Here is a 14,910-nt window from a genome sequence, read left to right on the forward strand (position 1 = left end):
GAAACCATTTTTCTTGGTCTGGTTAGCGCTCAGCAGAATACAAATTTACCTATCTCTATAGGAAGATGAGCAAGAAGGATTTAGAATAATCTCTGATTATATATATATATGTGTGTGTGTATGTGTGTATATCCCTAATTTCAGATGTGTTTTCTCCAAAGTAAACAACATGAAACATAATTTGAAGTCTGCAAAGTGTGACTTGCAAAGGGTGCTGTCAGAAAGTGTGGACCCAGCAAATGGGCTAGATAAGGTCCAGAAAGTTTTGAATCTTTTCAGCCATGGATCCTCAGTATGAAGAAGTCTTTGTGTCTTGTTTAGGATTTGGCTTTTTGCTTGTTTAATTGTTGCAGTCTTTCTGCAGAAGACTGATGTTTACTGGAGTTGTGATTGGTATCTAGTGAAATATATTTCTCCAACCTCAATCCAGGCATCATGGTAGTAATGGAGCACAAATTAGCCCTTCATAATACTTCCCAAGAATATTTTCATAAAATCTAAATCGTGTCTGTGTGGATTTTATCATCAGACAATGATCTCAGATAAAATGTGTGATTAAGGCTTTCTATAATTACTGTTCTGACTTGAAGACACGTTCCTGTTTGCAGGATGTTGACCCAGGACAGTCTCCACAAGACCCCGTGGGACGTCCCATCATGCACCAGTCTGGAATTAAGCACACCACTGGTGAAGCAATTTACATTGATGACATTCGTCCAGTGGATGGAGAACTTTCATTGGCTGTGGTCACTAGCATTAAAGCCCATGCAAAGATTAAGTAAGTAAGAAGGAAAGTATATCCATATAAGAAAGATAAGCCCGTGCAAAGATTAAGTAAGAGGAAAAGTATATCCATTTAAGTATGTTAAGCACATTCTCTCTTCCCATTATATGATTTGTCTATATAATGAGGTATGCAATTACGCATAAGTAAGGATGTCCTTACTATGTGCTTCAAGTATTGTCAGATAAGGACATAAGAGTTCATGCTAATGCATTCATCCCTTTTAGTACAGAAAATGTAGGAAGTAAAGTTGTTTAGATTTTGAATGTACTGGAACTAAAATTTAAAGAGGTGTTTTTGTACTGCATGCACAGCAGCTCATGCTTTGTTTTGTTTTTCTCAATATGTGAATCAACACTTCCAGTTTCTTCTCTGTCTAAAGATAATCTCATATGTAAGAGTATGAGGCCTATGGAATAGATTTCTGTCCTGAAAATAATGGAATTAGTTTACACTAAAAATATTTGTACTATGTACTGTACTCATTTATGTGCATGCTCTACTTTCCAGATCAATTGACATTTCAGAAGCCCTTCAGGTGCCAGGAGTGATTAATGTGGTTACAGCAAAAGATGTTCCAGGGAAAAATGGCAATGATGAAGAGGAAGCATTTGCAAAAGACAAGGTATTTCTTGCTCTTAGAGAAGTGCCTGGATGTTTTGCTTCAGTCATATGAAAAATAAAAAATAAGGGCAGTTTTTCATATGCTGAAACATAGAGTATATGCACAGCCAATGTGGCTGTATAGAATGTCCAAGGTCCCGAGCTGTCTGCATCACAAATGATACTGCAGGCTGGCATTTGCAGTGGGAGAGGTGTAATTCCTAGTGTGTCATCCCTCTCTTTCCTTTTTATCTGGATTTCCTTCCTCTCTGAGAAGGAAAGCAGTCTGCCCCATATCAGGCTTTACTTGATACAGTATCTGGCCACTTCAGGATGGCCATAGGGAAAATGTCCGTGATCACTGACAGCAGCAGGTGTTGCGGATGATGAAGGATGCCAATAGTATTTCTCATCTAATGAAGTTAAATCTGCAGTGGAATAGCATTATTAGAGGAACAGAACTTAAATAATGGCACTGGTGCATAACCTCTTCCCACAGAACACTCTTTGTAGAGAGTTGTAACTGTTCCTGTGTTTTTCCATTGGGTAATGTATGATGGTGCATTGCAGGTCATTTGTGTTGGACAGATAATCTGTGCCGTGGTTGCAGAGACATTGACCCAGGCGAAGTGTGGAGCTAAAAAGGTGAAGATAGTGTATGAAGATCTGCAGCCGGTCCTCACCATTAAGGTAACAATGCATCTCCTCTTCCTTCTGTCTGACAGAACGCTTAAGTCACCTTGTTCACTATTCACCTCCTTGTGCAGGTCTTTGTCAGGCTTTGGACTTGTTCAAAATAGTTTTTAAAATATTCAGAAAATGTTAAGGGAAAATTTCTTTGCTTGTAGGAGCCATATTTCTGGCAGGAGTAGGCCAGTATATAATTAAATTAGAGAGCTTGCTTTGCAGAAGTTCTGGAGTCACACATCCTACACCCATGTTCTGAAAATCAGGACTGGTTCATCTTCAGTAGAAAGGAATCTGACTTTGAAATATTTTCAATGACTCTGAGTGCCATTAACAGTCATTAGGTATTTCTAATGTAGGGGAAGGACAGAATGATATGAACTGTGAAAAATAAAAACAGAAGCTCTCTACTGGTGGAATGGGAACAGTTGTCCTGCTCTTTCTAATACTCAGCTGCAACCATCTGTCAATCTGAATAAAGGATCATATTGATAATTGAAGATTTTACCATATAAAAATAATCTGAGTGAATTATTAACATGTTCTTTTTTTCTTGCTGCAGGATGCAATAAAGCATAATTCGTACATTACTGAAGAAAGGAAACTAGAAAAAGGAGACATTGAGAAAGGATTTAAGTCTGCTGATAAAATCATAGAAGGTAGTTTGTGTGTGCGGTGCATCAGGAGAGGGAGGGGAGTTGTGCTGTTCAGAATCTATCACCAGCTGGTGCTTGAACTCAGATTTTTGCTATGTCTCCAGAATTTAATGAGAACAACACGGTTGTTAATTTTTTTCCCCCTTCACCAATAATCAAGATGAAATGAAGATTAACTAAGCCCTGTTAGCGATTTTTCCCTGTGCTTTACCATTCCTTTGAATGCAAGGGTATTCTTATGCCTTCCTGATTTGCTGTAACTTAAGCACTACTACACTGTTCTTATTTCTGTGAGTATACAACACTGACTATTCTCTACCTCTTTGCAACATTCTTCTACAGACTTCAAGATGTTTTCCTGCACTTCTTGTGGCTGAGCCTCCTCAGTTCTGTCAATCTCTCTATACATAAAGTTTATGACCTCTGTGATTATTTTTTTTTCTGCTCTCTTGTGGACTTTTCCCAGCTGTTCCCTATCACTTCATGTCATCCGCTCGAGGAATCAGTTCTGATTCCTACTGCTGCTGCATAAATGTGTTTTAAGCATAACTAATCAGATCTAAGGATGGCATAAAGTAAAGGTCACAACACAAATCTGAAAGAATTGGCTTTTATGTTGTGATGTACTGACAGATTTCTCTTCCTGAAAGGAAAATTGTGCAAAAAGAATGTGTTGGGCAGAAATGGGTAGCAAAAGTGAAACAGGATAAGGGCATATACTGATGGAGAGAGAATAAAAAAGAAAGGAAAAGAGAACTTCTTCTCTCACAGAGTGATTTAGAAGATAATATATTAGAATGCTATTGTAACAGACCAGAGGTAACCTCCTAAGGAAGAAAAAGCATTAGATAGTAAATAGAATCTGATCTTATACCAGAGAAATAAATAAGTACAGCTATATGGGGTGATTGAGCATCTTTCTTCTAAACAAACATATATTTCCAGAAGTGTAAACACGAGATATAAAGAAATGAGAAATAACTGATTATATTTTCTTTCTGTAACAGAACTTTTTTTTCTGGCATATGTATTTATGCAAATATAAATTCCCTCCCAGTTCACTTGAAACCATGTTTAGATTTTTCCTATAATAATACACATACCAGGTGAATTGCATATGGGAGGACAGGAACATTTCTACCTGGAAACAAATAGTGTACTTGTTATTCCAAGAATGGAAGATAAAGAAATGGATGTGTATGTATCAACTCAGCATGCAACAGATGTACAGGTAAAATAAACCTGTTTACCTGTTTCTTACCTTCCTAAATTATTTTGAAACCTAAACGATAAGACCTAGAGTTCCTTTCATTCTCCTGTGCTTCTCTTGAAACTCCTTTATGCTGTTCCCAATTGAGATTAATTGATTTGAATATATTTTTTAATAAAAATAAGAGGCTAATGATGAAACTGAACAAAGATAAAAGTGAGCAGATTGTTATGGGGATAGATAATGTGTACATAAGCTTGTTCACTTCTAATACATAGTTAGCCATGGAAAATAGGTAGTTGTAATGTATTTTGATATGTGATAATTCTCAGTAAAATCACGGATTTTACTTCTGCAGAAATTAGTAGCTTCAGCTTTAAACCTTCAGTCCAACAAGATTATGTGTCACACAAAACGTGTTGGTGGAGCTTTTGGTGGGAAGATAACTAAGCCTTCGTTCTTTGCTGTAATTGCAGCAGTGGCAGCCAACAAGTAAGTTGATCTAACTAAATAAAATGAATGATTTAACTAAATCAGATTAGAAATTATGAGACTGAAATAGAAAGAAACTTTGAACCTGAACCCTGTTTCTGGTGTTGGCTTGAAGACATGTTCTTGCTTATCTTCCATATCAGTAAATCCTGGATAGAAGCTTGAAAATTATCTTGAATTCTGACAATAGAATTCACTTACTGTCCATCTGACAGTGGAAAAAAAGCCTTCATGCAGTTTTTCCTAGGGTTCATCTGCACAAATCCCAACAAACCAGGCCTTTCTCAGGTATAGTGGATTGAATCTCCATTCTATGTATTTAGTGAAAATGTTTTTCATCCTGAAATCCTTGTTAAATCCTAAGGTGTGCTCAAGTCAGCCCTTTGTGCCGCAGGTTTTCACTACTCAAGTGTCCTTGCCATGTCATGTGTGCGTTTCTTGTACCTCCCAGTTTAAAACACTAAAGGAAAGTCACTGGAAAGCTCTTTTTCTCTGCCTTGTCTCTGTAGCAGAAAATCTACATTTTATCTGGTGAATTAGCAGTATTAGTATCAGCAGGCATGGTCAGTAAAATGATGGTCAATAAGAAACTAAAACATAGAATGGATTGTTTTACAGCTGCCACTAGGAGTTTGGCCATATAAATATAATGTCTTTTCAATCTTCATAGATAAACTGTAATTAAAGATGACTTACATTTACTTTAGGTCCGGGCGCCCAGTCCGCTTTGCCCTTGAAAGAGACATGGACATGTTAATCACTGGTGGACGTCACCCTTTCTTTGGAAAATATAAAGTGAGTGACAGGAGAGGTTATGTTTCTCAGTTATTTCAGCTGGGATAAGTTAGCATCCTTTTATTGACTGGCAAAAGGCAGCAAGAAAGAAACTCCACCTCTTCTGAAATACTAACCCAGCACCAACCTTGCCCCAGTCCTAAAAATATCCTGACTAATACTATGCATAAAAACAACAGCTATCCTCCTAATCCTACAGTCCATACAATATCCATTATTAAGCAAAACTATGCATCCCTTTTCATTCAAAACACTGCTAACATCAGCTCTACCACATCCTCATTTGAAAAGTACTTAGATCAGAATTGAATGCAAGCCACTTCTGAGAAATGAAGGCAGCTCTTCAACTCAGTGGAAAGTTCAACTACTAGGAAAACTCTTCCTTTTGGCTTTTTTTTAAATCCTTAACATTAAGAATAATTGAGTAAATGAAACCAGCACTGAAGCCATCTAGGCAACTGCTGTTACCAAGTGCAAAGCCCTTCTTTTAGTTATTGGTGTATAATTTGAGGACACTAAAACCCTCCAGGACAGGGCTTATGAATCAGTATGGTTTGGATAAAGAAGGTCCAAGGAGTTTCTTTCCTACTGATTCTTAGATGAGCTATAGAGCTTAGCTAAGAAGAGGGGGGGTGTATTTTTCTTTTTTTTTATTTCTGAGAGAGATGAGGTGTTATTTTTCATTTTGCTGAAGATATTGCTTTCAAAGATGGTATTGGTTATGTTTAGGCTAGGTTTAGAACTGGCTTGGGAAAAGAAAAGATTTCTTTTGTTGTTTTTTTTGGGTTTTTTTGTTAGATCTTGTATTAACCATGGGAGAAAAATGGAACTGAGACTGAGATGTCAATAGCATACATATTTCATACACTTCTAGGTATCTATTACCTAATTATAATAGAAACTAGGATAAAAAAATATGTGTAGAGGGGTAGGATTTGGGGAAAAGGGGTCAAGCACTTGGTTTCCTGACATAACTTTGATGCATGGACTTTCTAATGTACTTCAGGAAGCAAGATGAGGGCTAGTCCTGATGAGGAAATAGGTGCTGTAGCAAAAATTGATCATCTCTCCTTTTGACTTCTAATTAGCTTTGCTGAAGGAAAAAAGTGTCTCAGTATTTCTAAGACCAGAATTTGGATTAGGATTTGAATAAAATTTGTGATTTCTTGTATTTCCATGAAAGCCTTGAAGTACTAAGATAGCTCTCTTAGAAAAGCAGCATTTGGCTTTTGTTTTATTTAACTTCAGTTACCTTTTAATGAGAATCGCCATTATAGGTTTAGACTTGTATTAGGAAACCCATATATACCCTTTGGGAAGTAAAAGCAAGAGGACTGTGGCTTCTTCTGAATCTTATGTAGGTATTTAAGCTATGATGAGTACTGGGTCATGCCTTATATTTGATGTGCATTTCAAACTTCTGATTATCAAGTCACCCATCAATAATCACTTATGCCATGTAAGACTAGAATAATTATCAATATTGGATGGGATGTGTGCTTTAGATGTAATTTTGAAGCAAACATTGTTTGCTTAAGAGTTAAGGCTATTTTTGCAATTGTGACAGTTGGGATTCACAAAGAAATTGATGAGAGGAATGTTATTTACAAAATAGGCCCCAAGCTTTGTAGAGGTGATGTTGAAAGGGTTCATGTTTCATTTCCACAGGGATCATTCCCAACCAGAGATCTCTGAGATTATGGTTGCTGCTAGAGGGGCTGAAATAGATGTAGAGAGCTTATTTTCTCCTTGAATCATTTAAGAGTCTCAAAGTTAGTGCTAGTAGCAAAAGCTTGTGTTTACTTCAGTTTCAGGCATTGGTTACCTCTAAGTGTCCCATGTAGGGTGTTAGAAGCAGGGCTAAACCATAAGGAAAAGAGATAACCGAGAGCTCATTTTTGTGCTGAATCTTAAATGGAGCCCAGTACTTAGGTATGGCCTTAGAGCAGAAGAAACCATTGATTAATCATATTGAGCCTGGTGCAGTTACTCAGTAACAATCTTGAAGCTAAAACAAATATTGTGATTTATGACCAATATTCTGTTTTTGGATAAAAAAGGAGGAATAATTATACTTCTCACTGAATTTTCAATAGCTTACACAGACACAGTGTTCATACTTTATTTTGATGTAGTTACAACTTCCCTGTTTTTTCCTAAAATTGGGATAACGGGAACAAGTTAGAAGGAGCAAGAATGTTGACCTTTATCTCTCAAATCGTAAATCTAACACTCGCCCTAACTTTTGTTTTACCTAATTGGAAGAACTGCCCAAACTGCATGAAACTAAACTATGTTAAGCAAACAGGACTTGCCCCCATTGATCCCATCTCTTACCTTACCCTTGCAGCTAAGCAGAATTTAACCAGCAACAGCATGCATTTTCCTATTCTTAATCCTGGTGGAACTGCATCACTTTCCATCAGTTAAGAATTTGATCTCTAGTTATTTTAAAGCTTTCTGTAATTTTCCCCATTTAAATATTACAAGATAAACTAAATATAGAACCTATTTTTTTTTTAGAGAAGAAACCAAAACTAAAATTAAATTTAATATATGTTTCTGAACATCTGATATGCCAGATATATGCACTATTTGCTCACTTTATTTTATTGTTTAGGCAATGAAATAATCAGAATGGAAGATGATTACTAAAGAAATTCTTCAGGAAATAGAATAAGCAGAATCATAATTAGTATTTTTTTTTTTTTTTAGTGATCTTGTCATCTTCCTTCTAGTGTCTCTTCAAATGGAAAATGGGGGTGAACAGTTTTTTCAGAATGAATAAGGGATGGTCAGTGGTTAGGTGGGAGAATAGTTTTGTGGGAAACTGAGGCATTCTGATAATTTATAGCTTTTATGTGCTATTTTGGTCTTGGTTTGAGTATTTGGATCCAAATACGTACCATCCTATAAACAGAAATCCACAAAGGTTTTTTTTTCCAATTCAGTGGAAAGAAATCCCATTGCATTCTGTATTCTCAAGCTGTATTTGTTAAGTGGTTAGCTTATTTCTAAAGAGAAGTTTGAAATGCATCAGAGGAAAGACCACTAATGTATTGGTTGCAATATTACAGGTTGGATTCATGAAGGATGGTAGAATAATGGCTGCAGATTTTCAATGCTATATAAATGGTGGCTGTACAAAAGATGAATCTGAGTTGGTAAGTCCTTCTTCACTGATACTACATGCACAGGCTAAACTGGTCACAAAAGAAAATAACAGCTCCTTGTTCGAATTTATTTCTCTTAAGAATATGCCTGTTCTTGCTAAGTGCAACTCTTGCCTGCATAAAGTAGAAATGCAGTCATTAAGGCAGTGCAGTCGTTCTTGGCAGGTGATATTAGACATTGAAAATTTAGATTTCAGAAAATTTGGGACATAAAAAAATCAGATCTGTTGAATGAGGACAGAGATGCAAGAAGTTTTATTAGGTACCCAATTATCATGAAATTATTCATTGATTTTCCCCAAATTGAAAATCTGCGTTTTCCCCCCCACTGATGCTTTTCATGCTATTCTAATTCCTATGACTTAAATGCAGTTTATATACATCAGTGTAAAAACAGCAGAGAACAGTACACCTAAGTATAATACTGTTCCACCTTAAAGCAATTGCATCTTATTGGTCTCTTGAGAGTCTCACCATTTTCTTTAAAGGAAATGGAACCATTTAAATCTCTATAATTTCTTATTACAGGTGATTGAATACATTGTGCTGAAAGTGGACAATGCATATAATATCCCTAATCTCCGAGTCAGGGGCCATGCCTGCAAGACTAATTTGCCTTCTAATACTGCCTTTCGAGGATTTGGGTTTCCTCAGGCAGGTCTGTTTGTGGAGACCTGTATTGTGGCTGTGGCAACCAAGACTGGACTACCACATGAGAAGGTATAACAACTAAGACTGCCAAATAAAATATGGAATAAAAAGAATTCTAGGACCTTGAGTTTTGGAAATTCCTCATTCTTAAGTCAGTTCTTATAGGGCCAGATCTACCAACTTTACCTGAATGGTACATTATCCAAGACCTTTTCTTCCATGGAACAATACTTGATGTAGTAGAGGTAACAGTGGATAAAGCTGGCCCAGGATCTGTTGGAAAATATTTGATGATTGAGATTAGTATGTCCTGCTTCAATCAAAATGATATAATCTCTTGCATTCTGTGACTAGTTCCTTACCAATTTGTGTACATTCAGCTGTCACCTAAATCTCAGCTTCTCAGAACTTCATTCTATCATCTACCACCAGTCTAGTTAGCTGGATCACGTCAGCTAAGTCTCTGGGTTGTGTGGCCACTTCTCTCTTCTCCCCCCTGAAGAGGCAGTTTCCTAACATTTTTCTCTCGTCTGTGAGATTTAGCCTTTCCTTATACATTGCCCAGCCTGGTGCAACCTTTTCCTTCTTCACGTGCACTTGTGTAACAAAACTGTGGTTCATAAATAACTTTTCCTTTCCTAAGATGCTAGCCATCATGTCTTTTCCTTATTTTTTTGAATCTCTTTCCTGTCCCATTTGCTTTATGTCCTTTTTCATGTTCCAGGAGAGGATTCAGGTGTAGCTTTAAAGACCAAACTGCTTTTTAACCTTAACTTCTGCTTTCACTTATCCAACTGCTTATCTCCCAGCCCACACTTGTTCCACACTTTTGATTTCCTCATGTCAGCTTAAAGCAGCTCTAGACAAGGCATAATGGTTTTCTTATGTGGCAGTGATTTCCTTCTTAAAGCAATTGCATGGCATGCCATTATGTATTGTGTAGAATGTCATTACATTATGAAGCCACATTTATTTTCAGCATTTATAAATTTGCTTGCTATTTAGGTTAGGGAAATAAACATGTACAAAGGAGTAAACCGAACAGCCTTCAAAGAAGAATTTGATGCAGAGAATCTGTGGAAATGTTGGAAAGAATGTTTGGTTAAGTCTGACTACCACAGCCGGAACGCAAAGGTGGAAGAGTTTAACAGGAAGAATTACTGGAAAAAGAAAGGCATTGCCATCATTCCCATGAAATTTTCTGTTGGATTTAATGCAACCTATTTCCATCAGGTAACTGTTTCAAAATGGTGCTTTTGTTGTCTGAAGTCTCTATTTTTCTCCACAGGAGAAGTGTAGTCTCGACAGGCAGGCATTTTACTGATAAAAAGATCAGTAAAAGGCATAAATAACAATTACAGTTCACCAAACCATTCAAAGTAAAGGTCAGGCGTTGTGCTGATTGAGGGTCTAGATTTAAATCGTAGAGAATAGGTTTATTATTTGCTGCGATCTCTGGCACTGAGACTGACTGACATGAGCAAAATGTTACCTGATTGCAAATGTCACAAGTTGACACCAAAGAGATGACGTGACCATTATTTCTCAATGTAAAGCTAATAACATGCAAAAAACTCCAAGTTTTGGAGACACTGTATTTCACAATACCTCGCAGGCTCTGCTCTCTAGTTTGCTCTCTAACTGCTGGGAGCTGTTTGCATGCTGCAGAATGCAATTTTGCAGAATTTTTATTTTCTATCCAATTATTCCTTCATAAGAGGGAGTGGCTTGTGTGATTTCTTTCATCACAACTCCTTTGAAAGTTCTTTGTTTCTGTGGATCTGAAGCTTCACATACAACTAGAGCCTATGGAGTATATTTATGTTCTCAGTTTCACAAGAAAACAGATACGATTTTCTGTAATATAAACCAATTACTGTGATCCCTACAGAACTCCTGTTAGTAACTGCTAGCTCATTTAGAACCACCCTGCTCTTGAGTGGTGAAGTTTATTGTCAGACTACTGGAGAATTTATCCTTGTTCTTGGTAATATATTGATTCTTGTGAAATAAATCTTTCTTTGCCTTGTTCTCCTTCTTATGCACCTTCTTGTTTCAGTACAGTAAGAGAATTACTGCATTTCCATATCTTCTCTTTAGGCTGGAGCTCTTGTCCATATCTACTTAGATGGGTCTGTACTAGTCGCTCATGGTGGCATTGAACTTGGACAAGGAATTCACACTAAGATGTTACAGGTGAGTAAGAGTTACCATCTGAGAGTAAATGCAACAAGATAACTGAGCCAAAAAGATGAGTGACACTCAGATGTGCAACAAATTTTGTTTCAGTAAGAAAGCTAGGTTTAACTTCGAGTTGTTGCTTCAGAGTTACTGGTGAAAACAAATCTTAGGGAAAATCTAAGCTATAATCAACATAATCTTTCAAGGTGAGGATAGTAGCTGAACATCTTTGTGATATTCCTCACTGATACCAGGACGGCTAAGGCACAGAGAGAACATGCACAAAGGATTCAGCAGTTTTTTTTGCAGAAGGAGCTAAACTGCTGAGAAACTGTAACTTTGCAACTGATGGCAGCATCAGTCCACTGTTATGCATTCAGGTGCAAACAGTTGTGCACAAAACCATGTGCTAAATAGTTACTTTTGGAGTGAAAATGAGTCCATTCCTTCAAAATGAGTTGAATGACATTGAAATGTTAGAATGCTGAAAAACACTGAAGTGTGAAAACAAACTAGGAAAGCTGTTTGAAACGAGATAGAAAGGAAAATATAAAAAGAAGATTTGAAAATCCATGAGGATTAATAATTTACTGTTAAATCTTGGTTGAAATATATATATATAAATATATAAAACCAAAACCTGATTAAATAGAGCAATTAATTAATGGCAAAATATATGATATTGCATTGTATTATTTTATCCTACCTTCTAGTATCTGAATTAATTAATAAATTATTTGTATTACTGAATAATTGCTAAGGCAGACTTCAGCATTGTCCTCCTTACAGCATCACTTGGAATTAGGTCATTTCTCTGTGCACATATATAGAGAGACATGAATGACAGTGCCTTATTTTCCCTAATTTGAGACTGTCTCTTCAAGTAGGACTGGATATCCTTTTATTTAATTTTATTACAGATTGCCAGCCGTGAACTGAGGATACCACTGTCATATATACACTTCTGTGAAACAAGCTCAACAACCATACCTAATGGCAAATACACAGCGGGATCAGTTGGGACAGAAATCAATGCAAGAGCAGTACAGGTTAGACTTACTACTATTTTTTTCCCATGATCATCCATTCTGTTAAATAATGAATTCCCTTTGACAATTCATAATTTCATCTTTATTTTTGAGCAGCTTTCAAAAAGCATCAGTTCTTTTACCTCAAAGCTTCTGTTGCTAGTTTAATTTGTGTGCACAGTTTAGAGTAAGGCAAATCATAGAACACTGTTAAAAAGAATAGCTTTAAAGCTTTACTGTATCGGATATACAAACTTCAGTTTTTCTCAGGTTTAATCTAGAGAAAATTATGGATTTTCAATTTATTCTGAACATGTGAACAAAAATTAAAGGAAAATTTATCATAGGATACACATTAGACACTTTTAAAATAGAGCCTAAATTAATTTAAATTTAAAGTTAAATTTAAATTAATCACTCTTATCCACTTAGATACTTTGGGATCAATTCTTCTTTCATTTATTTCAGAAGAAATCATTCACACTGGTAGATCTAGTGAATCAAGACAGAAGGGGAATCAGATTCTCTGTCTTCTATTTGTTTATGGTTTCAACAGCTGCCTAGTGTGTGAACAAGTGCTGCTTTGTAGCTGGCTGTTAGTAGAGGAAAGAAATTGTTACTAAATGAAGAGAAATCTGAACTACAGAATGAATTTGCTAATCCAAATCAGTCTTTCTTTGAGCAATTATCAGGTGAGAATAAAAACAGAACATGTTGAAGGAGCATTTAACAAACCAACTTCAGCGGGAAAACACTTGTATTTCTTTGAAAACACCAGATAGATTTGGCTTTCTGGTGCTTAACTTCTTCTCTAGGATGCTTGTCAAATCCTTTGGAAGCGTCTGGACCCTATCCGAAGGAAGAATCCTAAAGGCAAATGGGAAGACTGGGTAAGTGTCTCTCTTTGTTTCTTGCTATTAAATTATGATGAAACCATGGATCCAGTGTGACACCCGCCATTGTTCTGGAGGGAAAAAGGAGCCTCTCTGCAAAGTAAACTGGAAGAGAGAGAATAAACTGTAGAATAGCAAGTGGTGTAACACAATGCCCTAGTAAACCTGGCCAGCTTTAGATTGTCTTTTGCAATATGTCCCTTCCTAAAGACCTGTTCAGGACACTAGGAAATGTAAAGCTTTTATTTAGACTTCCATTTTCTTTAAATGATTTTTTAAAGTTTCATTTTTTTCTTTAAATATGGTAAAGAATATCAGAAAGATTTTTAAAATTTTCTCGCTAATAATAAGTATGCCTTTTGCAGATCAGTGAAGCTCACAAGAATAGCATCAGCCTTTCAGCTACTGGCTATTTCAAGTAAGAAAAGCTGTTAGTCTTTTGACCTCTTGTCATCAGAGATGCCATTTTGGCGATATGTTACAGACAGGATAAAACTGTCCCCAGTCAGCCTTCTCAAGGCCGTATCAGATGCAGCGCACAAATCATGAGGGAGTTGCCTGGGTCAAACTGCATTGTTTACGCAACAGGAAGTCATCTTTTCAACCTTGGCTAGCTAGGCAAGGATATAAAAGATTTGAAGGTGGGTGCACAGGGTCTTCTCCGAGGCCAACTGCAGTAGAAAACAGGAAACCTACAAGGATTTGACTTGATAACCATCATGACTGCAACGTTCTTAATCTCCCAAAGTATTCAATGCAACAAATATTTATCAGTGTACGATACCCCAGATTGTCTTTGACTATGAGGTTCCTATGAAAATAGGTCATTTAGGGAGTTTGCTTCTCATGTGAAGTGGTTCCCATAGTTATCTCAACCAGCATTATTCATGAGAATGAGGACAGTGGAAGGAGGGTGTCTTGATCAAATTCATATTATCTGAGGGATGTTTTTGTTTCCTCTAGAGGTTATGTGACAAACATGAACTGGGAAACAAAGAAAGGCCATGCATTCCCGTATTTTCTCTATGGAGCTGCCTGTTCTGAAGTAGAAATTGACTGCCTTACAGGAGCATACAAGGTAATGGTCGCTATCGTTACATTCACATGACTTTCTTTCCTCTTGCTCTTTTGACTAAGAATAGAGAAACAGCATGACAATAAATGGCTACAGAATCCTTTATGATTTTTTCATCATATTCTTTAATAAAATCTGTTGTTGAAAGAAGAATAAGGAAGTATATGAGAACAGGATAAAATAAAAAAGATCTAATGTTTCCATTATCTGTGATGGCTTTGAAATTCAATTAGACCCTATGGAAATCTTCCTACAAGTTAGCTTTTCAGTAGCACAAGTCCAAATCATTAGTTGCAGCCCATTTTTAACGGAGCTACATTGAAACAGGAAAAGTCACTATCACATAATGTGACTTGTTGCAGTGAGGATTTAGTCCACGTACAGCTTTCAGCAGTTTGGTGTGGAGCCACAGTCCAATGTCTTCATGTCTACTGGGGAACCACATTTGTCTGCAGTAACTCATCTGTGTAGTACCCCAAGTGGAACTAGACACCAAAGTCACTGGAATCTCTGAACCTGGTCAAACTACGCTAGCTAGCATTTAGAAGCAGAAACCACTGGTCTTCATGTAAGAAAGCCCAGTAAGCATTCTTCTCTGTGCCCTTCTCTATATAAGGAACTTCCTCTCAGGTGTCAGTGCTTCCACACTCATGGCAAAGCCTGGAAAATGGCTAAATGTCAC

At 36.8% G+C, this 14,910-nt stretch overlaps 1 protein-coding gene across 5 annotated transcripts in view; it reads left to right on the top strand.

Moving 5' to 3' along the window:
- Window positions 1-14,910, top strand: part of LOC122162291 (aldehyde oxidase 2-like) — a 49,809-nt gene that overhangs the window by 22,620 nt on the left and 12,279 nt on the right. For 4 of the 5 annotated variants that reach the window (XM_042822490.1, XM_042822491.1, XM_042822492.1 and 1 more), the window contains 15 exons: window positions 609-778; window positions 1,295-1,409; window positions 1,958-2,077; window positions 2,637-2,733; window positions 3,837-3,961; window positions 4,299-4,432; window positions 5,140-5,227; window positions 8,305-8,391; window positions 8,929-9,120; window positions 10,057-10,284; window positions 11,152-11,247; window positions 12,153-12,281; window positions 13,076-13,150; window positions 13,519-13,571; window positions 14,117-14,231. In XM_042822490.1, coding sequence (XP_042678424.1) covers window positions 609-778; window positions 1,295-1,409; window positions 1,958-2,077; window positions 2,637-2,733; window positions 3,837-3,961; window positions 4,299-4,432; window positions 5,140-5,227; window positions 8,305-8,391; window positions 8,929-9,120; window positions 10,057-10,284; window positions 11,152-11,247; window positions 12,153-12,281; window positions 13,076-13,150; window positions 13,519-13,571; window positions 14,117-14,231 — 1,824 coding nt within the window. The remainder of the gene's footprint in view (window positions 1-608; window positions 779-1,294; window positions 1,410-1,957; window positions 2,078-2,636; window positions 2,734-3,836; window positions 3,962-4,298; window positions 4,433-5,139; window positions 5,228-8,304; window positions 8,392-8,928; window positions 9,121-10,056; window positions 10,285-11,151; window positions 11,248-12,152; window positions 12,282-13,075; window positions 13,151-13,518; window positions 13,572-14,116; window positions 14,232-14,910) is intronic. The other variant, XM_042822494.1, reaches the window with a different exon arrangement.

The sequence above is a fragment of the Centrocercus urophasianus genome, unplaced genomic scaffold, assembly GCF_019232065.1.
Source record: "Centrocercus urophasianus isolate 14NV4802_14NV808 unplaced genomic scaffold, USGS_Curo_1.0 seq_20, whole genome shotgun sequence".
In the NCBI taxonomy this organism is placed as follows: Eukaryota; Metazoa; Chordata; class Aves; order Galliformes; family Phasianidae; genus Centrocercus; species Centrocercus urophasianus.